We start from the raw sequence: 26758 nt of genomic DNA, 5'->3' as shown, positions 1-26758 counted from the left end.
ATATCATCATGGGAGAACGAGGGTTATAACCATATCATCACGGGAGAACGAGGGTTATAACCATATCGTCACGGGAGAACGAGGGTTATTAACCATATCATCACGGGAGAATGAGGGTTATTAACCATATCATCACGGGAGAACGAAGGTTATAACCATATCATCACGGGAGAACGAGGGTTATAACCATATCATCACGGGAGAACGAGGGTTATAACCATATCGTCACGGGAGAATGAGGGTTATTACCCATATCGTCACGGGAGAACGAGGGTTATAACCATATCATCACGGGAGAACGAAGGTTATAACCATATCATCACGGGAGAACGAGGGTTATAACCATATCATCACGGGAGAACGAGGGTTATAACCATATCATCACGGGAGAACGAGGGTTATAACCATATCGTCACGGGAGAATGAGGGTTATTACCCATATCGTCACGGGAGAACGAGGGTTATAACCATATCATCACGGGAGAACGAGGGTTATAACCATATCATCACGGGAGAACGAGGGTTATAACCATATCATCACGGGAGAATGAGGGTTATTAACCATATCATCACGGGAGAACGAAGGTTATAACCATATCATCACGGGAGAATGAGGGTTATAACCATATCATCACGGGAGAACGAGGGTTATAACCATATCATCACGGGAGAACGAGGGTTATAACCATATCATCACGGGAGAACGAGGGTTATAACCATATCGTCATGGGAGAATGATGGTTATAACCATATTGTCACAGGAGAACGAGGGTTATAACCATATCATCACGGGAGAACGAGGGTTATAACCATATCATCACGGGAGAACGAGGGTTATAACCATATCGTCATGGGAGAATGAGGGTTATAACCATATCGTCATGGGAGAATGATGGTTATTAACCATATCGTCACGGGAGAACGAGGGTTATACCCATACAGTATCAGCAAGGGGGATAGTGTATGTGACCTTGAACAATATGATTGTTGTTCATATTATATCTACAGACTGTAAGTGATGTCAGTTGGTGATGTTTTATGTATTATTTAAAGACTCTGAATGGAGAGGCACAATTCATCCATGTTCCTCTCAGAGTTGTACCCACACACTTATTGATATAAAGCGAAAGACAAGACGAGTGTCAAGGTTGGAATAAATTGGGATACAGAGCTCTGGTTTTAATCAATTATTTATCCAATATTTTAATGATCAGAACGCTGAGAATGATCAAAGCTGCGTTTCGAGCTCCACTGCCTCTGCTCGCTAAGACACTCTTCCACCGCTTTGATGTGGCTACCATCACATGCACTTATCTCCATCTCTCTACCAGGCATGGCAGTGGGTGCTTGGAAACCAGTGGTCTGGAGAGGCGTAAAGATGGAGAGGAGAGGGTCAGCGACCCAGCACTACAGAGACGGATCACACATTATTCTCTCCTGTAAACTGTGATATAAATTTGCTAGAAAACTAAACCTACATTACAGTAGGTCACTTTTTTGAAGAACTTTCTCTGTCCAACTGTGTCACGGTATCACCCATTTTAATTGGTCGGTGAGGTCTGTAACACAAAGCTATTTACGTCGTGAAATGTTGAATAATACACAGTACCAAACGTAACTGTCTGACAGCTACTTACCGAAAACGTACACTTCTTCAAACAATGTGGACAAGTACAGAATGTCAGTTCCTAACTTTGTCTTCATATTTGATGCATTAAATCATTAAAAAAAAAGTTGTAAAAAAAAAAAAAAATCGTGTTTCAGTCTCAGTGGCAAGAAAAATATTAACGCTAGCTAAGTGGACCGACTACAGCCCAATAATTCTCCGAGGGGATCCGGTTAACCTGATCTAGCTACCGAATGTTAGACTAGAATGAGGTAATCAGACGAGCTTTAGATGTCCTATAAACAGGCAGTTCGGATCAATCAAACGTCTGATCTACAACACATCTCTTCTGACATAACACTACCACAGTTCCTTTCATGGTTTGACCAATTATTTGCTCGTTAATTTAGGTTGATTGCTCATTTCTTACTCTGTCTGATGGAAGGAGTCACGTGGCAGTGTTGGCCCTCAACAACCTAATAATTTAAGGGCAATAATCTTAAAAAGTAAATTTTACCTTCTACCCCATTAACCTCTAAACCTTAAATGATTTCACTATCTATACCCGTCCTCCGATTAATCTCTAATTTAGAGGGGTTGGGCTAAATGAGGAAGACACATTTCAGTTGAACGCATTCAGTTGGACAACTGACTAGGTATCCCCATTTCTCTTTTCCAATCCCCCACTGCTAGCCTCAGAAAAGAGTGTTTGAGACCCAAATGACACCCTATTTCCTATATAGTGCACAAATTTTAAAAAGGGACTTATGGATCCTGGTCAAACGTAACACTCTATATTTAGGGAATAGGGTGTCATTTGGGACACCGGCAGTGCTCCAATGACGTATTGACATTTTCCGCTATTGGGCTGCACACACATACTGTATGGTCCTCTGGCTAGCCAGATCGCAGGCTAAGTCGCATTTCTGAATGTTAACAGGTTGCTCTATTTTTCACTGCTGTGAGACAAGAACACAGTTTAACTTCACCAAAGCATTGTTATGGTTCACCCGCAAATTGGTTTGCATAGGCTAAAGGAAATGCATAGTTTGGTGTGTGGTCTCTTGACTTGTTGACGTATACTGTACATTCTGTATAAATATACTCGCTTCCTAGTTCCTGTTCATCATTCCCCTTAGTGGTGTGGTTTCTTAATGTGTTGATGCAGTACTCTTTAATCATTCACCTGAGTCAGTAACTCTCTCAGCTTTTCATCATCAATCAATGTTTCCGTTCACCCTCAGCTTTCAGTCAGTAACCCTCGTAGTTTGTTCTCCTCATCAATGTTTCCCTTCTCCCTCAGACCTCAGTCAGTAACCCTCTCAGCTTGTCGTCATCAGTTCCCCTTCTCCCTCAGACCTGTCAGTAACCCTCTCAGCTTGTCGTCATCAGTTCCCCTTCTCCCTCAGTCCTCAGTCATTAACCCTCTCAGCTTGTCGTCATCAGTTCCCCTTCTCCCTCAGACCTCAGTCAGTAACCCTCTCAGCTTGTCGTCATCAGTTCCCCTTCTCCCTCAGTCAGTAACTCTCTCAGCTTGTCATCATCAATGTTTCTCTTCTCTCTCAGTCCTCAGTCAGTAACCCTCTCAGCTTGTCGTCATCAGTTCCCCTTCTCCCTCAGACCTGTCAGTAACCCTCTAAGCTTGTCGTCATCAGTTCCCCTTCTCCCTCAGTCCTCAGTCATTAACCCTCTCAGCTTGTCGTCATCAGTTCCCCTTCTCCCTCAGACCTCAGTCAGTAAACCTCTCAGCTTGTCGTTATCAGTTCCCCTTCTCCCTCAGTCCTCAGTCATTAACCCTCTCAGCTTGTCGTCATCAGTTCCCCTTCTCCCTCAGACCTCAGTCATTAACTCTCTCAGCTTGTCGTCATCAGTTCCCCTTCTCCCTCAGACCTCAGTCATTAACTCTCTCAGCTTGTCGTCATCAGTTCCCCTTCTCCCTCAGTCCTCAGTCAGTAACTCTCTCAGCTTGTCGTCATCAGTTCCCCTTCTCCCTCAGTCAGTAACTCTCTCAGCTTGTCATCATCAATGTTTCTCTTCTCTCTCAGTTCTCAGTCAGTAACCCTCTCAGCTTGTCGTCATCAGTTCCCCTTCTCCCTCAGACCTGTCAGTAACCCTCTCAGCTTGTCGTCATCAGTTCCCCTTCTCCCTCAGTCCTCAGTCATTAACCCTCTCAGCTTGTCGTCATCAGTTCCCCTTCTCCCTCAGACCTCAGTCAGTAACCCTCTCAGCTTGTCGTCATCAGTTCCCCTTCTCCCTCAGTCAGTAACTCTCTCAGCTTGTCATCATCAATGTTTTTCTTCTCTCTCAGTCCTCAGTCAGTAACCCTCTCAGCTTGTCGTCATCAGTTCCCCTTCTCCCTCAGTCCTCAGTCATTAACCCTCTCAGCTTGTCGTCATCAGTTCCCCTTCTCCCTCAGACCTCAGTCAGTAAACCTCTCAGCTTGTCGTCATCAGTTCCCCTTCTCCCTCAGACCTCAGTCAGTAACCCTCTCAGCTTGTCGTCATCAGTTCCCCTTCTCCCTCAGTCAGTAACTCTCTCAGCTTGTTATCATCAATGTTTCTCTTCTCTCTCAGTCCTCAGTCAGTAACCCTCTCAGCTTGTCGTCATCAGTTCCCCTTCTCCCTCAGACCTGTCAGTAACCCTCTAAGCTTGTCGTCATCAGTTCCCCTTCTCCCTCAGTCCTCAGTCATTAACCCTCTCAGCTTGTCGTCATCAGTTCCCCTTCTCCCTCAGTCCTCAGTCAGTAACCCTCTCAGCTTGTCGTCATCAGTTCCCCTTCTCCCTCAGACCTGTCAGTAACCCTCTCAGCTTGTCGTCATCAGTTCCCCTTCTCCCTCAGTCCTCAGTCATTAACCCTCTCAGCTTGCCGTCATCAGTTCCCCTTCTCCCTCAGACCTCAGTCATTAACCCTCTCAGCTTGTCGTCATCAGTTCCCCTTCTCCCTCAGTCCTCAGTCATTAACCCTCTCAGCTTGCCGTCATCAGTTCCCCTTCTCCCTCAGACCTGTCAGTAACCCTCTCAGCTTGTCGTCATCAGTTCCCCTTCTCCCTCAGTCCTCAGTCATTAACCCTCTCAGCTTGTCGTCATCAGTTCGCCTTCTCCCTCAGACCTCAGTCAGTAACCCTCTCAGCTTGTTTTCCTCATCAATGTTTCCCTTCACCCTCAAATCTCTCTTTTCTTCTTTGCAAATCAAGTCATGTAGTCAGATTATTGTACACAGTACAAAGAAAAACAAATTTGGTGATTAAAAATGTAATACTGTTATCTCTCAATGAGCCGTTATCTGGTCCCCTGGGAGAGGATGCTCTATTCTGCAGCCTTGCGTGCCTCTTTTGTTCTCAATTTAGAAGCTTGTCATTGTTTTATTGTTAATTGTTTATGCTTCATTTGAAATTCAGTGCTTCTTCACCGCTGACATGCCAACACATCTTCATCAGAGTGTCAGTTATTATTGACTTGTGTTGTCGTGGTGATGTCAGGTCCTGCATTGAATATTTCTTACGAGAGTGTATTTAACAATTTGACTTACAACCTTTTTTTTTTTGCTCTTCCTAAGAAATCAATATAGATCTGAAGACTAGATTGTTTTTTTCTGAAACAGGATGCTTATAGATGAACTTTGACCTGCTTATAATCGCAAACATTTATCGGAGAGTTTTCCCACGTCAACCAGACAAAATAACAAAAATAACATTTGACACCAATTGTCTCCCCGGGGATGATATTCCATATTTTTAAAAAAATATTTAAGTCAGGACTCTTAATCACATCTAAAGTCAATAGTGTGGTTGAATGCAGCATTGCATGTAATCATGGACGACGTGCAATAACTTTGTTTTCGCCTTGTGTTATTCCAGGAGGTGTGTCATCTCGGCAAGATAACCCCTGCTAACGTAAGTCTAACACTACTGCACTCCATTTCCTAGCAGTTTCCCAATGCATTTTCTCAAACCATTTAATTTACACATCCTCACAGGCAATTATATTCACGCTAAGGCAAACACTCGGGAAGTATAACCACTCCATGTACATATACAGGAAGGAAGATTCACGCCATGTTCTTCGTCCATTAATCCTATGTTATGAGCACGTCGCTTCCTGTCAGTTTACCTTCGAAACAAAGAACAAGACAGCCGATGAAGATTGTAAATGAAGACACTGTTTTCAGCCTGACATTAACAATAATGTTTAATTGAAGACACTGTTTTCAGCCTGACATTAACAATAATGTTTAATGAAAGGACAGAGTTGTTGTTTCGCTTTTTCATTAGTCAGGTCAATGAAATACAAGTAGCTTCAACCAAAAGCCATTCTTTTTAAAGCAGATTTCACTTTGTGAGTTGTTTGTGAGGTGTTAGATCTGTCTTTTTTCTTCCATGCATGGGGTAATTCTTTAATTGTCATGAAAGGACAACTCTTCTTCACAATAATATTATTTTCTTCAAGAGCTGCTTTGTACCACATCAAAGCCCTGAAGGTGCCCAAATACGTACAATTCAGTTCTTGAAATTGAAGAAATGTGTTACGTTCTCTGTGTGGATTGCTTGATTTTATAGTTTCTAATTCAAAGTTTACTGTAAGACTCAGCGATGTGGAAACAATGTTCTTTTCAAATTCTCACAGCACCCCCCCCCCCCCCCCCCCCCCCCGCTTCGACAGCGGCCAGACCACATAACAGCAAATGGAATTATATTGCGACACATGACCTTCGTGTCTTTTGTTACCTTTCATCTATTTTTTCACTTTTCGTTTTCTTACAATAAATCTATTTTTTTCTCACATATTGTATATTGAAACAGTTAACCCAAGTTCAGTTCACTGAATTCCATATGTAAAGCCTTGAGCTCGTCCGTATCTGCCCGGCAGGGATGAAACCCAGACCTCCTGCAAGACTCAGCACAATACAGTGTTAACCCGTTTGAACTAAAGTCTTGCCTTTAGCTTGGAGAGCTAATCCAGGTCTCCAGGTCTCAGTCCAGGTTACTCATCTCGTGACTGGTTCACTGACCCTCCTCCATTACATAGTTCTCCTGGCCAGAGCTCTAATGATGAGGTAATTACTGCCCTGACAAGGACAATTGATATTCATATGAATCATATAAAAGTGATGCATTTACACAATATTTAACAAGGACAACGGTTTCTTCAGGCTTCATCTCAACGGTACATTGCAGGGATGCAGAGTGCAAAATATACTTGTTCTATAACTGAGCAGGCTTGCACTATGATCTGGACTGTGGAGACATTGTTGTTGGTGAATGGTGTTCTGGTTTATTTTTTGCCGTGTTTTAGATCCTCCTTGCTGTGAAACTGCAGTAGATCAAGACATAGTTCACTGATATAAGTGGTCTACGGAGAAGGACATACTACTAAAATCCACTATTTATACAGTATCAGTCAAAGGTTTGGACACACCAACTCATTCAAGGATTTTTCTTTATTTAATTTTTTTAAACTATTTTCTACATTGTAGAATAATAGTGAAGACATCAAAACTATGAAATAACACATATGGAAACATGTAGTAAACAACAAAATGTTCTTCAAAGTAGCCACCCTTTGGCTTGATGACAGCTTTTCACATTCTTGGCATAATGTCACCAGTCCTATTTAGGATATAATTTACAAAGATTACACCAAATTTTTTTATAATTGTCTAATGAGTTTTTTTTAAATCAATTAGTATATTTGAGTTTAACACAATATTTGTTATATTATTTATTCTGTATTTTCTGGTGGATTAAACTGAAATTGAAACCAATTTTCAATGGCTTGTTTTAAAAATAGCGTTATTTTGGAGATCAACTAAAAGTTGTGATCTGGAGAAAGGGATGAAGGCCATTCTTGAACACGGGGTGAGACATTCCTGCTAATCTGCTAGAGTACTCTTTTAACTTTTGTGTGAATGACACATTCAGTGAGAGCTAATGCTTTAATATTTAAACATTTCTGCAATCCAAATTCATATTCACTATAGAAAAACACCCGTTTCATTTCGTCTGGCTTGAAGATCCAAATAAAGTGGAATATTTGTGGCTGATAATATTTTTTTTTATAAACAGGTCGCTAGGAGTAAGCAAGATCATAAGACAATAGGTAAACTGGGATATGACTAAAGAGTTAATCAGGGTAAACTGGGATATGACTAAAGAGTTCATCAGGGTAAACTGGGATATGACTAAAGAGTTAATCAGGGTAAATTTTGATATGACTAAAGAGTTAATCAGGGTAAACTGGGATATGACTAAAGAGTTAATCAGGGTAAACTGGGATATGACTAAAGAGTTAATCAGGGTAAACCTGGGATATGACTAAAGAGTTAATCAGGGTAAACTGGGATGTGACTAAAGAGTTAATCATGGTAAACTGGGATATGACTAAAGAGTTAATCAGGGTAAATTGGGATATGACTAAAGAGTTAATCAGGGTAAACTGGGATATGACTAAAGAGTTAATCAGGGGGAACTGGGATATAACTAAAGAGTTAATCAGGGTAAACTGGGATATGACTAAAGAGTTAATCAGGGTAAACTGGGATATGACTAAAGAGTTTACAATAGGTAACCTGGGATATGACTGAAGAGTTAATCGGGGTAAACTGGGAGATGACTAAAGAGTTAATCAGGGTAAACCGGGATATGACTAAAGAGTTAATCAGGGTAAACTGGGATATGACTAAAGAGTTAATCAGGGTAAACTGGGATATGACTAAAGCGTTAATCAGGGTAAACCAGGCATATGACTAAAGAGTTAATCAGGGTAAACTGGGATATGACTAAAGAGTTAATCAGGGTAAACTGGGATATGACTAAAGAGTTAATAAGTGTAAATTGGGATATGACTAACGAGTTAATCAGGGTAAACTGGGATGTGACTAAAGACTTAATCATGGGAAACTGGGATATAACTAAAGAGTTAATAAGGGTAAACTGGGATATGACTAAAGAGTTAATCAGGGTAAACTGGGATATGACTAAAGACTTAATCAGGGTCAACTAGTATATGACTAAAGAGTTAATTAGGGTAAACTGGGATATGACTAAAGAGTTAAGCAGGGTAAACTGGGATATGACTAAAGAGTTAATCAGGGTAAACTGGGATATGACTGAAGAGTTAATCAGGGTAAACTGGGATATGACTGAAGAGTTAATCAGGGTAAACTGGGATATGACTAAAGAGTTAATCAGGGTAAACTGGGATATAACTAAAGACTTAATCATGGTAAACTGGGATATGACTGAAGAGTTAATCAGGGTAAACTGGGATATAACTAAAGACTTAATCAGGGTGATTTTTACACAGATGGATAGGTATTATCTTCAGATAGATCTTTTTGCAAACTTTCTATTAAAATGTACTATAGTGAGATAATTTCTTTCTTTCGGGATATGTATACCGAGTCTGTCCCCATCACCGTCAGACCATTTTATTGGTAAACTACACGGTAACTCAAAGGTTGTATTTTTGTGTGATCCAATACGTAATATAGTAAACTGATCATAGTTTGGTTTTAATCCAGAGAGGTTAGAAAAAGTATTTTGATCCTCTATGAGGCGATGGAGGACTTTCCAAATTGTGGATTTAAAGAAAACATTAATTATCAGCAAATAATGACATGTTTGTTTTTAAGCCCTGCATTTCTAACACGTTGATATTATTGTTTTGGATTGGTTTTAATAGCTAACATTTCAATGGCCATATTAAATAGATTTGCCGATAGTGGACAACCTCATCCTGAGAATAAGTATTAAGAGATTCTGTAAAATTTAAATATTGCAGTCAGTTATGAATACCAGACCTGTTGTTTTTCATAGTGTTCTATTGTTTCCAGTACTTGTCTTATATTATCTCCGATGTATCGTCCATGTACAAAAAAAATAATGTCTGATTACGATGAATAATATCCGACAATACCTTATTAATTCTATGCGCTATGCATTTTGCAAAAAATTTCGCATCACAACACTAAAGTGTAAGGGAACTCCACATTTTTCAATGGACTGGATATCTTTATATTTACCACTTGGATCCTGTTTTAGTAATAATGAAATCAGACCTTCTTGTTGAGTATCTGTTAATCTACAATTGTTCTAGGAGTGGTTAAAACATGCTAATAACGGTCCTCTGAAAACATAAAAAAAAGAAGGTTTGGTATAACTCAACTGGTATGCCAATCAGCCTTTGATTTTTCCCAAATCTTAAAGGATTTAATTGCATCAAGAGGTTCTCCTCTGTAATTTGGCCTTCAAGCGTGGGGAAGTTATCAATAACACTTTGGATGGTGTATCAATACAAACAGTTACTACAAAGATACAGGTGTCCTTTCTAACTCAGTTGCCAGAGAGGAAAGAAACCACTCAGGGATTTTCACCATGAGATCAATGGTGACTTTACAGTTACAGAGTTTAATGGCTGTGATAGGAGAAAACTGAGGATGGATCAACAACATTGTAGTTACTCCACAATACTAACCTAAATGACAAAGTGAAAATAACGAAGCCAGTACAGAATAAACATTTTTTTTCTTAGGAGGGGCAAAATCTTAGAGAAAAACATGGTTCAATCTGCTTTCCAACAGACACTAGGAGACAAATGCACCTTTCAGCAGGACAATAACTACAATAAACACAGCAAATATACACTAGATTTGCTTACCAAGATGACATTGAATGTTCCTGAGTGGCCTAGTTACAGTTTTTACTTAAATCATCTTGAAAATGTATGGCAAGACTTGGAAATGTCTGTCTAGCAAAGAAACAACCAGGTTGACAGAGTTTGAATAATTGTTTTAATAATAATGTGCAAATATTGTACAATCCAGGTGTGTAAAACTCTTAGGGACTTACCCAGGAAGACTCACAGTTGTAATCGCTGCCAAAGTTGGTTCTAACATGTTTCGACTCAGGGTATGAATACTTATGTAAGTTAGAAGGCAGCCTGGGTTGGAAGGCAGCCTGCTGTTATCATGCAACATGGTTTCTCTCTCTCTCTCTGTCTCTCACGTGTTATGTTGGGATGTAGAAGTGTATAGGCGGGAGGAGGTAGCTAGGTAAACTCATTGAGCTATGTCTTCCCCTTTGGATGAGGTGCTGTATAGTATATGCTAATCTACAGTAACTCCTCTCCTCAAGGGATTCCTAAACCCTCACCCCACCATGAATCTCAGGTCCATCTGCACATTGTTTGGTTTGCTACCAAGAGAGTGGCTTTAGTTTTTATAGGGCTGGCTTGTCAAAGAACTTGGCTGGATTCTCCTGTGTTTTTTTATTTATTTGTATCTCTCTTTCTCTCTGCACATAGTTTTCAAGGCACTGTTTTGTCTGGCACTGTGTTTGGTCTTGATATCTCTAACACCAGCTTGTGTTTGATTTCTGGATTTCTGGCACGTTCTTTAGAATAAGGAGTAATGCTTTAACAATGCGCACACCATATCTTTTCTCTCAACAGAATACTTACGAAGAAAGACCAACCGTGAAAAGCACACGAAGCCCATTGTTAAAATAAACATTAGACTTATCTGCAGCCTCTCTCAAAAAATGTTGTGTAGATTTTAGGACTCAAGCAGATTTATATTTTTACACCTTTGCACAAGTCCTGAATTCAGTTTGTATAAACATCTGACAGAGAGAACAAAGCTCCATGCTATGATTGTGTTCTAAATATATAGGACAGCTGTATGTTTTAATCAATCCTGGCTGTCATTGTCACGGCAGAAAGACTCAAATAAATTACAAACATGTGGAGAGGAAGTGGGCAACAGCATCCCAAATGACCCCCTATTCCCTATAGTGCACTTCTTTTGAACAGAGCACTATGTGCCACGGTCAAAAGTAGTGTACTATATAGAGAATAAGTTATGATTTAGGAAGCAGACGGCTTCTCATGGAGCTGCCAAAACTCTGTAACTATAATTCTGTACCTTCCCTTCTATAAAAACTTGACACGAATGTGATGGAGTAGCCAACAGATATTACTGTGATGGAGTGGTCAACAGATATTACTGTGATGGAGTGGTCAACAGATATTACTGTGATGGAGTAGTCAACAGATATTACTGTGATGGATTAGCCAACAGATATTACTGTGATGGAGTGGTCAACAGATATTACTGCGATGGAGTTGTCAACAGATATTACTGTGATGGAGTGGTCAACAGATATTACTGTGATGGAGTAGTCAACAGATATTACTGTGATGGAGTAGTCAACAGATATTACTGTGATGGAGTAGCCAACAGATATTACTGTGATGGATTGGCCAACAGATATTACTGTGATGGAGTGGTCAACAGATATTACTGTGATGGAGTGGTCAACAGATATTACTGTGATGGAGTAGTCAACAGATATTACTGTGATGGAGTAGTCAATAGATATTAGTGTGATGGAGTAGCCAACAGATATTACTGTGATGGATTAGTCAACATATATTACAGTGATGGAGTAGTCAATAGATATTACTGTGATGGAGTAGTCAACAGATATTACTGTGATGGAGTAGTCAATAGATATTACTGTAATGGAGTAGCCAACAGATATTACTGTGATGGAGTGGTCAACAGATATTACTGGGATGGAATAGTCAACAGATATTACTGTGATGGAGTAGTCAACAGATATTACTGTGATGGAGTAGCCAACATATTTTACTGTGATGGAGTAGCCAACAGATATTACTGTGATGGAGTAGTCAACAGATATTACTGTGATGAAGTAGCCAACAGATATTACTGTGATGGAGTAGCCAACAGATATTACTGCGATGGAGTTGTCAACAGCTTGACATTGCTGTGGAGGCGTAGCCAACAGCTTGACATTGATGTGGAGGTGAAGCCAACAGCTTGAATACATTTGAGAAAAACAGGATATTCCAAGTCTGATATAAATGAATTACTTTCTTTGTGGAATAAATTGCCGGGCCATGTTATCTTTAACAGAAGGACTTGCTAAACAGTCCCTTCTCTTATTGATCCTATCAAACCTTTACCTAACCTTAAGGCCAATTGAATACTTTTGGCTTCAGTTTTTTTGGAAGAAGGGTAATCGACTGACAAACTTGACAAGTAATTTACTTGAGGCGATTAGCACAATATAAACACATCTTCGAGGTGTTTAGTGACTGTGAAGTACAAAGGAGAATTCTCTCCACACGCTGGTGGTTGTCCTGGAAATATGTCTTTTCAATGCTCATTAATACACACACACCCACACATAAACTCGATTTAATGATGGAAATACTTTTCTTTCTTCCTTTTTTGCTCATAATGACATCATAAAGCAGTTCTTCTTTCAGCGTTTTAATTGTAAGGATTTAGTTTAGTCAACCCTCTGATTGTCCTAAATGAACTGGTAAGCTGTTTGTGGATCTCTGTTTTTTGGCAGCGCTGGGGCCTCCTTTGAGCCAAGATTTTTTTTTCCCCCCTCTTTCCCCATTCTGTTTTTTCTCCCCTGTCTGCCTTATCAAAGAACAACAAGGGCTTTATCTCTATACCACAGTGGTGGGAGGCAAGTGCTTTTCCAAAGAGGCACAGATGACCCCCCCCCCCCCTGTGAGCATAAAGGACCGTGTCTTAATGATGTTTTTAATTCAGAAATCTCGTATTGCTATAGGCGGCTCTAGAGATGGAGAAAATGTAGATTATTGTGGTGCGGCTATGATATTGTGTTATATGAAACATTTGTTCTAATCAGTCTGAGTAAATAGATCGAATACAAACTGAAACACAATAACATTATAAGGCGATATAATCACGTCGTCAGTATTTTATTTTCCTCGTGAGATGCAACGTGAGACTGAGAATCGTGTTATAAAATGGCATCATATTCACTGTGAAATTGCCCTTTTTTTCCTCCAAACTGTCCATTGTAACCAAAAGCCTCACATTTATAAAATTGGCACGTGATAACTAACACGTCAGCCATTTCACTGTTAATTGTCTTCAATGTTGAAGCGTTTTTTGGTTTTGTTTTACTTGGCAAATAATGACTAGACAACATTTAATTTAAGTTCATTCCGTTTTAAAATATAATTACAAGTCAAAGGTGTAGAATGTATTGGAGGTAAAAAATATATATATATTTTTTTAAATTACCCTTTTATTTTGTGTTTCACAATTTGCCTCATCTACGTTCTCTTTTCTTGAAGAACGGCTAGCATTTGTGGCTATAGACCTTCCCTACGGGGTGTTTCCCTTTGTAGTGCTACCATCGTGCTCCGGAAAAAGGTCACCCCATGAACTTCTGTAACTCTCCGGAGAAATCAAAGAGCTACTCCCCCTTTGAGAGGAGAGGAGATCTACAATCTGGTACAATCCTCAGACAGACCTTTTCTAAATCAAAGTCACTTCATCCACCCCTCCTTCCCTTTATCTAAATTGGACCAGTGGGAAAAGGAGGACACGGGTGCATCCTCGTCAAAAGGGTTCATCTATTATAATCATATCATGGACAGTAACTGTCAATTAAATGGCGTATACTATAAGTAGTTACTATTGATTTTTGAATAGTATGGCATTACCCTTGACTGCTATATCTCAGAAGAGCGCTGATTTTAGGTTCTAAGCCCACTGTATCAATTAGACTGTTGTGACGTAATACGATATTCGTCAGAGAAGACGTGACAATGATGGGGACCTGTCTTGTTAGACATGCAAGAACACATCCCATAATAGGCAACCAATTAGTCTGACATTTTCCCCAACTGCCGTATCCAAGGTGATTGAATTCGCTCCCTCTGCAGCTGAACACATTAACGTTGTCCACCATACCAAAACATATGAAACAACATATTGTTCTGTGGTGTTTTTTAGACCAACCACCCACCAGTGATGTTAAATGAACGTTGTGTTTCGGTGTGTTTCCATCAGACCCAGCGTCGTGTAACGTTAAATTAACGTTGTGTTTCCATCAGACCCAGCGTCGTGTAACGTTAAATGAACGTTGTGTTTCGGTGTGTTTCCATCAGACCCAGCGTCGTGTAACGTTAAATTAACGTTGTGTTTCGGTGTGTTTCCATCAGACCCAGCGTCGTGTAACGTTAAATGAACGTTGTGTTTCGGTGTGTTTCCATCAGACCCAGCGTCGTGTGACGTTAAATTAACATTGTGTTTTGGTGTGTTTCCATCAGACCCAGCGTCGTGTAACGTTAAATGAACGTTGTGTTTCGGTGTGTTTCCATCAGACCCAGCGTCGTGTGACGTTAAATGAACGTTGTGTTTCGGTGTGTTTCCATCAGACCGAGCGTCGTGTAATGTTAAATGAACGTTGCGTTTCGGTGTGTTTCCATCAGACCCAGCGTCGTGTGACGTTAAATGAACGTTGCGTTTCGGTGTGTTTCCATTAGACCCAGCGTCGTGTGACGTTAAATGAACGTTGTTTTTCGGTGTGTTTCCATCAGACCCAACGTCGTGTAACGTTAAATGAACGTTGTTTTTCGGTGTGTTTCCATCAGACCCAGCGTCGTGTGACGTTCCACCTCCCGGATGGTTCTCAGGAGAGCTGTAGCGACAGTGGTCTAGGGGACCACGAGCCCAGCAGCACTGCCAGCACCACTCAGCCTCTCCCCCTCGGCTTCCCCCAGGAAGAGTACTACCAACAGACTTCGCCCAACAGCCGCACCGAGGGAGACGGAAACTCTGACCCTGAGTCCAGTAAGTGGCTACTGTCCATGGATTTACTTTCTTTCATTTTGTTTATTTTACCAGGTTTTCCCATTGAGTTCAACATACCATTGAAGACCAGGGAAAGGGCTTCTCTCTGTAATAAACTGGCCTTGCTATTTTCATCACATGGTTTATCTTATAGGAAGAACACGCCATTGTATCTTTATGTACTTGAACAAGAAGGACGTCAAATGTTAAGATCACTTTTCCCTACCGTCCATTAAAAAGGAGGTCAAAATATACATTTTTCAAGAAAGACTTGACCCTTGGCTAAGAGCAGCTTGGTCTGGCCAATAAACTAGCCACGCTACTTAATCTGGTTTTATCTTCTATAATTAACTATAGGAGTAGTCTCTAGCAGCATTATAACAGGGGATAACTATAGGAGTAGTCTCTAGCAGCATTATAACAGGGGATAACTATAGGAGTAGTCTCTAGCAGCATTATGTAAGGGGTTAACTATAGGAGGAGTCTCTATCAGCATTATAACAGGGGTTAACTATAGGAGTAGTCTCTATCAGCATTATATAAGGGGTAAACTATAGGAGTAGTCTCTAGCAGCATTATGTAAGGGGTTAACTATAGGATGAGTCTCTATCAGCATTATATAAGGGGTGAACTATATAAAGAGTCTCTATCAGCATTATAACAGGGGATAACTATAGGAGTAATCTCTAGCAGCATTATGTAAGGGGTTAACTATAGGAGTAGTCTCTAGCAGCATTATAACAGGGGATAACTATAGGAGTAGTCTCTAGCAGCATTATAACAGGGGTTAACTATAGGAGTAGTCTCTATCAGCATTATAACAGGGGTTAACTATAGGAGTAGTCTCTAGCAGCATTATAACAGGGGATAACTATAGGAGTAGTCTCTAGCAGCATTATGTAAGGGGTTAACTATAGGAGGAGTCTCTATCAGCATTATAACAGGGGTTAACTATAGGAGTAGTCTCTATCAGCATTATATACGGGGTAAACTATAGGAGTAGTCTCTAGCAGCATTATAACAGGGGTTAACTATAGGAGTAGTCTCTAGCAGCATTATGTAAGGGGTTAACTATAGGATGAGCCTCTATCAGCATTATAACAGGGGTTAACTATAGGAGGAGTCTCTATCAGCATTATATAAGGGGTAAACTATAGGAGTAGTCTCTAGCAGCATTATGTAAGGGGTTAACTATAGGAGTAGTCTATATCAGCATTATAATAGTGGTTAACTATAGGAGTAGTCTCTATCAGTATTATAACAGGGGTTAACTATAGGAGTAGTCTCTAGCAGCATTATAACATGGGTTAAATATAGGAGTAGTCTCTAGCAGCATTATAACAGGGGTTAAATATAGGAGTAGTCTCTAGCATCATTATAACAGGGGTTAACTATAGGAGTAGTCTCTAGCAGCATTATGTAAGGGGTTAACTATAGGAGTAGTCTCTAGCAGCATTATAACAGGGGTTAAATATAGGAGTAGTCTCTAGCAGCATTATAACAGGGGTTAAATATAGGAGTAGTCTCTAGCAGCATTATAACAGGGGTTAGCTGTAGGAGTAGTCTCTAGCAGCATTATGTAAGGGTTTAACTATAGGAGTAGTCTCTATCAGCATTATAACAGGGGTTAACTATAGGAGTAGTCTCTATCAGCATTATAAAAGGGGTTAACTATAGGAGTAGTCTCTATCAGCATTATAACAGGGGTTAACTATAGGAGTAGTCTCTAGCAGCATTATAACAGGGGTTAACTATAGGAGTAGTCTCTAGCAGCATTATAACAGGGGTTAACTATAGTAGTAGTCTCTAGCAGCATTATAACAGGGGTTAACTATAGGAGTAGTCTCTAGCAGCATTATATAAGGGGTTAACTTTTGGAGGAGCACTCTATCAGCATCTCAATTATAATGGTGATTACAATCTTCTACTCCAATCTAAATATCTAGTAGTTACTTTCTCTTTGACCTTGTGATGAAAAGCCCTAATACGTTTTGAAGAATAGAGGAGTCACAAGGTCGTGTGAGCTGCCTGAAAACACAATGGCAGCTGCCTTGATTCTGAGAAAACCTCCACCCTATAATCACAGAGCAATAGGGAGGGAAGTCAGCATAGCTCTCCCTCCACTACCTACCTCTCCCTGTGTCTGTGTCCTACACATCAATGATATGGTTGAATTACCATCCACGGCTCCTGTTGTCAGAGGCGACTCAATTTTCTTCTTTACATACTTTTTTCCCTCCAAAGACAGAACAAGGTGAAAACTGGTTGTTTTGCCTGCACCCACATGTACCGTATATCCTTAGGACCTTGGCTATAAGTGAGAGAACTCCCGCTCCTCTTCCATCTGCCTGCAAGCATCTGTCCTCTCTGGTGCTGCTCTGACAAAACACTCGGGTGTCAGGACTCTGTCCTCCTTGGTGCTGCTCTGACAGAACCCTCGGGTGTCAGGACTCTGTCCTCCTTGGTGCTGCTCTGACAGAACCCTCGGGTGTCAGGACTCTGTCCACCTTGGTGCTGCTCTGACAGAACCCTCAGGTGTCAGGACTCTGTCCTCCTTGGTGCTGCTTTGACAGAACCCTCGGGTGTCAGGACTCTGTCCACCTTGGTGCTGCTCTGACAGAACCCTCGGGTGTCAGGACTAGTGTGAATGTGAATGTGAATCTTTGTTATTTTGTGATGTGCTTTCTGTTGGTGAGACCAAGCGGACAGAATAGAGAGACATCTCTGGGGATGATAATAACCAGTTAGATAGATGTTATTAAACCAAGCGAACAGAATAGAGAGATGTCTCTGATGACGATAATAACCCGTTAGAAAGATGCTATTTTCCCCATCCAAGCAAATCATCCTGCTCCTACTCAGCTGCCTTCTATAAAAATCATACCCATGACGACAACAGGGATTCATAGTAATTATGATTTATATTTGGATGTAATTGCTGTTCACCTTTTGATTAGTATTCAGTGATGTAAACATATTGTGGTTCATAAAACTGCCTTCTCAAAACAGTGAAATACTGTCTCTATTACATGGTAGATTCCCTTGGAATACACTGTGCTGCCCTTTAATTGGAGATTGGAGAACGCCATGGTATATTTGAACATGTCTCTTTATATATAATCCTTACGTTGATGTCATGTGGTGGTGGAGAACCAAGTCCTGGAATGAAAGCAATACTAAAAGACGAAAAACGTGACCAGCAATTTCTCCAGAAACTCTTAAAATTGTCCGTTTTCATTGTATTTTCTATCACACCAAATGTAATTAATGTCAAAGTAATTATTAATTGCTGTAAAGCAGAGTAGGATTAGTTCATGATGTTCAAAAGTAACCTTGGTTTTATGATGTACCAGAACAGTTAAGCGCTGTATATATGTTTTTTTTTTTAAGTAGCAAAATACAGGTTTGATTCATAGGACACATCGCTACTACACAAATAAGGAAGACCTGGAGACTGGTTGACATGTATGTTTTGCCAAGAACATGGGAAAGCCAACTGACTCATCCAGCCCAATATCCTCTCCCCAAAAAAAGTTCACAGATAAAACGTGACGCTTTTGTTCCCGGTTCTAAAGGAGAAAATGAAGAGACAGATTCTCTCTCTCGCTCTCTGTTGACAGACTCAGAGATGAGTGCATTGGTGGCGCTGGGGGCCCTAGAAGGATTAGATATGGTTTTATCAATGGGTAGCAGGCTGCCATGGTAGGGGCAATCTCTTATCTCGTCGTCTCAATTTGTAAAAAGCAAGAACAAGGGAAAGAAAGAAAAGGGGGAAAGGGCAGAGAGATGCAGTAAACGGGGGTGTTGGGATAGGAGTAAACAGGGGTGTTGGGATAGGAGTAAACAGGGGTATGGTATAGGAGTAAACAGGGGTGTTGGGATAGGAGTAAACAGGGGTGTTGGGATAGGAGTAAACAGGGGTGTTGGGATAGGAGTAAACAGGGGTGTTGGGATAGGAATAAACAGGGTGTTGGGATAGGAATAAACAGGGGTGTTGGGATAGGAGTAAACAGGGGTGTTGGGATAGGAGTAAACAGGGGTATGGTATAGGAGTAAACAGGGGTGTTGGGATAGGAATAAACAGGGGTGTTGGGATAGGAATAAACAGGGTGTTGGGATAGGAATAAACAGGGGTGTTGGGATAGGAGTAAACAGGGGTGTTGGGATAGGAATAAACAGGGTGTTGGGATAGGAATAAACAGGGGTGTTGGGATAGGAGTAAACAGGGGTGTTGGGATAGGAGTAAACAGGGGTGTTGGGATAGGAGTAAACAGGGGTGTTGGGATAGGAGTAAACAGGGGTGTTGGGATAGGAGTAAACAGGGGTATGGGATAAGAGTAAACAGGGGTATGGTATACGAGTAAACAGGGGTGTTGGGATAGGAGTAAACTGGGGTGTTGGGATAGGAGTAAACAGGGGTGTTGGGATAGGAGTAAACAGGGGTGTTGGGATAGGAGTAAACAGGGGTATGGGATAAGAGTAAACAGGGGTATGGGATAGGAGTAAACAGGGGTATGGGATAGGAGTAAACAGGGGTGTTGGGATAGGAGTAAACAGGGGTGTTGGGATAGGAGTAAACAGGGGTGTTGGGATAGGAATAAACAGGGGTGTTGGGATAGGAGTAAACAGGGGTGTTGGGATAGGAGTAAACAGGGGTGTTGGGATAGGAGTAAACAGGGGTGTTGGGATAGGAGTAAACAGGGGTGTTGGGATAGGAGTAAACAGGGGTGTTGGGATAGGAATAAACAGGGTGTTGGGATAGGAGTAAACAGGGGTGTTGGGATAGGAGTAAACAGGGGTGTTGGGATAGGAGTAAACAGGGGTGTTGGGATAGAAGTAAACAGGGGTGTTGGGATAGGAGTAAACAGGGGTGTTGGGATAGAAGTAAACAGGGGTGTTGGGATAGGAGTAAACAGGGGTGTTGGGATAGGAGTAAACAGGGGTGTTGGGATAGGAGTAAACAGGGGTGTTGGGATAGGAGTAAACAGGGTTGTTGGGATAGGATTAAACAGGGGTGTTGGGATAGGAATAAACAGGGGTGTTGGGATAGGAGTAAACAGGGGTGTTGGGATAGGAGTAAACAGGGGTGTTGGGATAGGAGTAAACAGGCCAACTTCTAAGGCTTTGTATTCTGAAAGGTGCTTGGTATGAGCAAGGTCTTGAATGTCAACGTTGGGCTGAGTAACTCTCTGGGAACAGGCTTGGGATGTGGCCTTCTTATGACAATAAATTTCTCAACTCCTCTTTAAAACTGCATCTTTATTAGACCACCCCGCTCTTGAAATAAAGTCCATAAGACATTTATGTTTCTGTTATTTATGATCTAGGAGGCCGTTCATTTTATGGCCCCTTTTGCTTTCCTTCCCCAGGCTTCCTTTATCCGACTGTCAGCACTCTTATGTTGTCGTCTCCGCCAACACAACGCGCTGAGGTTTTTCATATCTCCTCCTCCTCCTCCTCCTCTTCCTCTTCTTCCTCCTCCTCCCCATCTTGACAAACAGATTTTAAGCACAAATTAATGTCATTAGCATGTCTGTTATTAGCTCCACCCTTCAAGCCACCCCAACAGATGGCATTTACAAATGTACACATCCTAAACATTTAACGCAAAGTTAAATCGTACCTTTCCCTTTAGGTTATATGGCAACGCTCTGGTTCTTAACTTCAAATACAGACGGATGTGAAATGATGATGTGTCGTAGATCTATCACCATGGAAACGAGGGAGGTGACAGTTGGTTTGTGTGTTTCTCCTAGCCATGGAGTTGGTAAATTACCATTGCCAAGGTAGTTCATGGTGTGCCGTTTATCAATAACAAATGTACTGCCTGCCTAAAAGGCTTTTGTAAAGGAAAATGGCTACCTAGTTAGCTATATGTCCATGCCTTTTTGTTCTGATTCTATTCTACTCTCCCACATCTGAACAGGCAGATTGCAGACTGATTCTATTCTACTCTGCAGCATCTGAACAGGCAGACTGTAGACTTCAACAGTCATTCTGGCTTAATGAGGGTCTCCATAATCATATGACTCAGTTGGCTGTTTTTCTCCAAATAAGTCAAAGATAATTAGTTTGTGAAAATGTGTAGATCGATGCAACAGCCTAACTGTTCGTTTGTTTATCGTCACTGTTAAGGGCCATTCCATACATCCTGTAGTTGATGTGATGACAATGATTGTTTTTTTCTCTCAGTGAGATGGCCCATTATTAAAATCAATTAAGCTTTCGAGATTGCATCAACATTACCAAAACAATAAAAACAATCAAATCTTGTGCGGGGGGGGGGGGGGGGGGGGGGGGATAGTTTAGGGATAGTTATTATGTTATTATGTGGGATTCGTAGGTAATAACATACTAAAAGGCTTTGGGGAATGACGGTTCTCATGTCATGATGTGGTTGTAAGCTCTCAGATAAAGTTAAGTTGCTGAAAATTCTAGCTTGTCAATAAATCCCTCAACAAAAAACAAAAACAAATCCTTCAACAATGTTCAAACAATACTCAGTTTGTACTCTGAACAATTTATAAATGTCCTTATTCTGGGCCTATATTGTTATGAGTCAGAGGATTTAAAGAGCACTAGCTGTCATACAGTACCAGCTAAAAGCATTCGTAGATGTGTATTTTAGTCAATGAGAGAAAGATAAAATATCAAAAGTGAAGTATCTTACTCTGTGGCATATGGCTTTCAAATGACCAGCTTATACCTTTCTAATATCCAAAGCTGCTATTAAAATAAGCCAATCCACTGTAAGAATAATACGATTACAGATATAACACGTTCATACTGGTTTCTCTTTGCCAGCAGCATACCACCCTGCATACCACTGCTGGCTTGCTTCTGAAGCTAAGCAGGGTTGGTTCTGGTCAGTTCCTGGATGGGAGACCAGATGCTGCTGGGAGTGGTGTTGGAGGGCCAGTAGGAGGCACTCTTTCCTCTGGTCTAAAAAAATATCCCAATGCCCCAGGGCACTGCCCTGTGTAGGGTGCCGTCTTTTGGATGGGACGATAAATGGGTGTCCTGACTCTCTGAGGTCATTAAAGATCCCATGGCACTTATCGTAAGAGTAGGGGTGTTAACCCTGGTGTCCTGGCTAAATTCCCAATCTGGCCCTCAAACCATCACGGTCACCTAATAATCCCCAGTTTACAATTGGCTCATTCATCCCTCTCCCCTGTAACTATTCCCCAGGTCTTTGCTGCAAATGAGAACGTCTTCTCAGTCAACTTACCTGGTAAAAAAAACATAGACCTACTGTTGTAGTTTTACAGTAAGAGGATGACAGATCTAGACGTGCATAGACCTACAGTTGTAGTTTTACAGTGAGAGGATGACAGATCTAGACATGCATAGACCTACAGTTGTAGTTTTACAGTAAGAGGATGACAGATCTAGACGTGCATAGACCTACAGTTGTAGTTTTACAGTGAGAGGATGACAGATCTAGACGTGCATGGACCTACAGTTGTAGTTTTACAGTGAGAGGATGACAGATCTAGACGTGCATAGACCTACAGTTGTAGTTTTACAGTGAGAGGATGACAGATATAGACGTGCATAGACCTACAGTTGTAGTTTTACAGTGAGAGGATGACAGATCTAGACGTGCATAGACCTACAGTTGTAGTTTTACAGTAAGAGGATGACAGATCTAGACGTGCATAGACCTACAGTTGTAGTTTTACAGTGAGTGGATGACAGATCTAGACGTGCATAGACCTACAGTTGTAGTTTTACAGTGAGAGGATGACAGATCTAGACGTGCATAGACCTACAGGTGTAGTTTTACAGTGAGAGGATGACAGATCTAGACATGCATAGACCTACAGTTGTAGTTTTACAGTAAGAGGATGACAGATCTAGACGTGCATAGACCTACAGTTGAAGTTTTACAGTGAGTGGATGACAGATCTAGACGTGCATAGACCTACAGTTGTAGTTTTACAGTGAGAGGATGACAGATCTAGACGTGCATAGACCTACAGGTGTAGTTTTACAGTAAGAGGATGACAGATCTAGACGTGCATAGACCTACAGTTGTAGTTTTACAGTAAGAGGATGACAGATCTAGACGTGCATAGACATACAGGTGTAGTTTTACAGTAAGAGGATGACAGATCTAGACGTGCATAGACCTACAGTTGTAGTTTTACAGTAAGAGGATGACAGATCTAGACGTGCATAGACCTACAGTTGTAGTTTTACAGTAAGAGTTTTTTGATGTACACTTTCCCCCTTAAGTGCTTTCTGGGTAATTATGAGCACGATTATTATTTTTGGAGGGTATTATTTATTCCAGACCTGGATTTCAATTTGATGACCTTTCCCGTCTTCAATTGTAAAGTTTTAAAAACCAGACGGATGACATGCGTCCTGTCTTCATTGTAATGTTTAAAAACCAGATGGATGACATCTTCCGTAAAAGCTTTGATCTGATTAAAGGCTTTCAGAGATAAATACGCTGACACACAGCGTCACACAATGAACTTTTTACCATTCTGAATTCGATGGGTACAATTCTTTGATTATAGCATACTTGTAGTACTGTTTAAACTATTTCAACAGTCAACCTGTTTAATGTACGTGTGTGGCCCCCCCTCTATGTGTGGTGATCTCTGTCTGTTTTAGCTCAGAGAACTCCCGTCTGTCTGTCAGTAGTTGGGAAAGAGTCACCTCACGTCACAACAACAGACACAGTTCTCAGGAAGCACTGTAGTCAGTCACATCTTAAGGGAAGAGGATGATACTCCACTGTACACTAAACCATATCCAATCTGTGTTTCAGTTTCAGAGCACTCGTTACGTTACACAATTAGATGTAATGAATGTGGTTGTTAATTACATTCATTTGTTGCAAATCTCCATTCCCTGCTAAATTTCTCTATGGAAACACTGTGACACTGACCAACGACTTATCATTTGCAATGTGATCGTATCCATTCAGCCCACTAGAATTATGCATAATTAGCGGTACAATGTCATTAGCAACCAGGGGAACTCTGAACAGACATACTGAGAGGAGAGACCTGTAGTTCAGATATTATGCAGTTAGCTAACCTTAGCTTAGTAATGATATAGTCTATCTCAGTTAGCTAACCACAGTTTAGTAATGATATGTATCTATATAGTCTATCTCAGTTAGCTAACCACAGTTTAGTAATGATATGTATCTATATAGTCTATCTCAGTTAGCTAACCACCGTTTAGTAATGATATGTATCTATATAGTCTATCTCAGTTAGCTAACCACTGTTTAGTAATGATATGTATCTATATTTTTATTTTTATTCCACCTATATTTATTGCCTGTGTTATCCATCTTTCATTGATCTAGCTACCTTATATGTATTGCCTGTGTTATCCATCTTTCATTGATCTAGCTACCTCGTATTTATTGCCTGTGTTATCCATCTTTCATTGATCTAGCTACCTCGTATTTATTGCCTGTGTTATCCATCTATCATTGATCTAGCTACCTCGTATTTATTGCCTGTGTTATCCATCTATCATTGATCTAGCTACCTCGTATTTATTGCCTGTGTTATCCAACTATCAATGATCTAGCTACCTCGTATTTATTGCCTGTGTTATCCATCTATCATTGATCTAGCTACTTCATATTTATTGCCTGTGTTATCCATCTATCATTGATCTAGCTACCTCGTATTTATTGCCTGTGTTATCCAACTATCAATGATCTAGCTACCTCGTATTTATTGCCTGTGTTATCTATCTATCATTGATCTAGCTACTTCATATTTATTGCCTGTGTTATCCATCTTTTATTGATCTAGGTACCTCATATGTATTGACTGTGTTATCCATCTTTCCTTGATCTAGCTACCTCATATGTATTGCCTGTGTTATCCATCTATCATTGATCTAGCTACCTCGTATTTATTGCCTGTGTTATCCATCTTTCATTGATCTAGCTACCTCGTATTTATTGCCTGTGTTATCCAACTTTCATTGATCTAGCTACCTCATATTTAATACCTGTGTTATCCATCTTTCATTGATCTAGCTACCTCGTATTTATTGCCTGTGTTATCCATCTTTCATTGATCTAGCTACCTCGTATTTATTGCCTGTGTTATCCATCTTTCATTGATCTAGCTACCTCGTATTTATTGCCTGTGTTATCCATCTTTCATTGATCTAGCTACCTCGTATTTAATGCCTGTGTTATCCATCTTTCATTGATCTAGCTACCTCGTATTTATTGCCTGTGTTATCCATCTTTCATTGATCTAGCTACCTCGTATTTAATGCCTGTGTTATCCATCTGTCATTGATCTAGCTACCTCGTATTTATTGCCTGTGTTATCCATCTTTCATTGATCTAGCTACCTCGTATTTATTGCCTGTGTTATCCATCTTTCATTGATCTAGCTACTTCATATTTATTGCCTGTGTTATCCATCTTTTATTGATCTAGGTACCTCATATGTATTGACTGTGTTATCCATCTTTCCTTGATCTAGCTACCTCATATGTATTGCCTGTGTTATCCATCTATCATTGATCTAGCTACCTCGTATTTATTGCCTGTGTTATCCATCTTTCATTGATCTAGCTACCTCGTATTTATTGCCTGTGTTATCCAACTTTCATTGATCTAGCTACCTCATATTTAATACCTGTGTTATCCATCTTTCATTGATCTAGCTACCTCGTATTTATTGCCTGTGTTATCCATCTTTCATTGATCTAGCTACCTCGTATTTATTGCCTGTGTTATCCATCTTTCATTGATCTAGCTACCTCGTATTTATTGCCTGTGTTATCCATCTTTCATTGATCTAGCTACCTCGTATTTAATGCCTGTGTTATCCGTCTTTCATTGATCTAGCTACCTCGTATTTATTGCCTGTGTTATCCATCTTTCATTGATCTAGCTACTTCATATTTATTGCCTGTGTTATCCATCTTTTATTGATCTAGGTACCTCATATGTATTGACTGTGTTATCCATCTTTCCTTGATCTAGCTACCTCATATGTATTGCCTGTGTTATCCATCTATCATTGATCTAGCTACCTCGTATTTATTGCCTGTGTTATCCATCTTTCATTGATCTAGCTACCTCGTATTTATTGCCTGTGTTATCCAACTTTCATTGATCTAGCTACCTCATATTTAATACCTGTGTTATCCATCTTTCATTGATCTAGCTACCTCGTATTTATTGCCTGTGTTATCCATCTTTCATTGATCTAGCTACCTCGTATTTATTGCCTGTGTTATCCATCTTTCATTGATCTAGCTACCTCGTATTTATTGCCTGTGTTATCCATCTTTCATTGATCTAGCTACCTCGTATTTAATGCCTGTGTTATCCATCTTTCATTGATCTAGCTACCTCGTATTTATTGCCTGTGTTATCCATCTTTCATTGATCTAGCTACCTCGTATTTAATGCCTGTGTTATCCGTCTTTCATTGATCTAGCTACCTCGTATTTATTGCCTGTGTTATCCATCTTTCATTGATCTAGCTACCTCA

The 26758-nt window shown here is 40.5% G+C and overlaps 1 protein-coding gene across 1 annotated transcript in view; it reads left to right on the top strand.

Annotated features, from left to right (window-relative positions):
• LOC110504499 (protocadherin-11 X-linked) overlaps positions 1 to 26758 on the top strand; it is a 306316-nt gene that overhangs the window by 174535 nt on the left and 105023 nt on the right. The window contains exons 5-6 of the mRNA XM_036970557.1: positions 5464 to 5499; positions 15056 to 15254. Coding sequence (XP_036826452.1) covers positions 5464 to 5499; positions 15056 to 15254 — 235 coding nt within the window. The remainder of the gene's footprint in view (positions 1 to 5463; positions 5500 to 15055; positions 15255 to 26758) is intronic.

Source organism: Oncorhynchus mykiss, chromosome 31, assembly GCF_013265735.2.
Source record: "Oncorhynchus mykiss isolate Arlee chromosome 31, USDA_OmykA_1.1, whole genome shotgun sequence".
Taxonomy (NCBI): Eukaryota; Metazoa; Chordata; class Actinopteri; order Salmoniformes; family Salmonidae; genus Oncorhynchus; species Oncorhynchus mykiss.
Note: the sequence above shows the minus strand (reverse complement) of the source record. Positions and strands in the feature narration are given on the sequence as shown.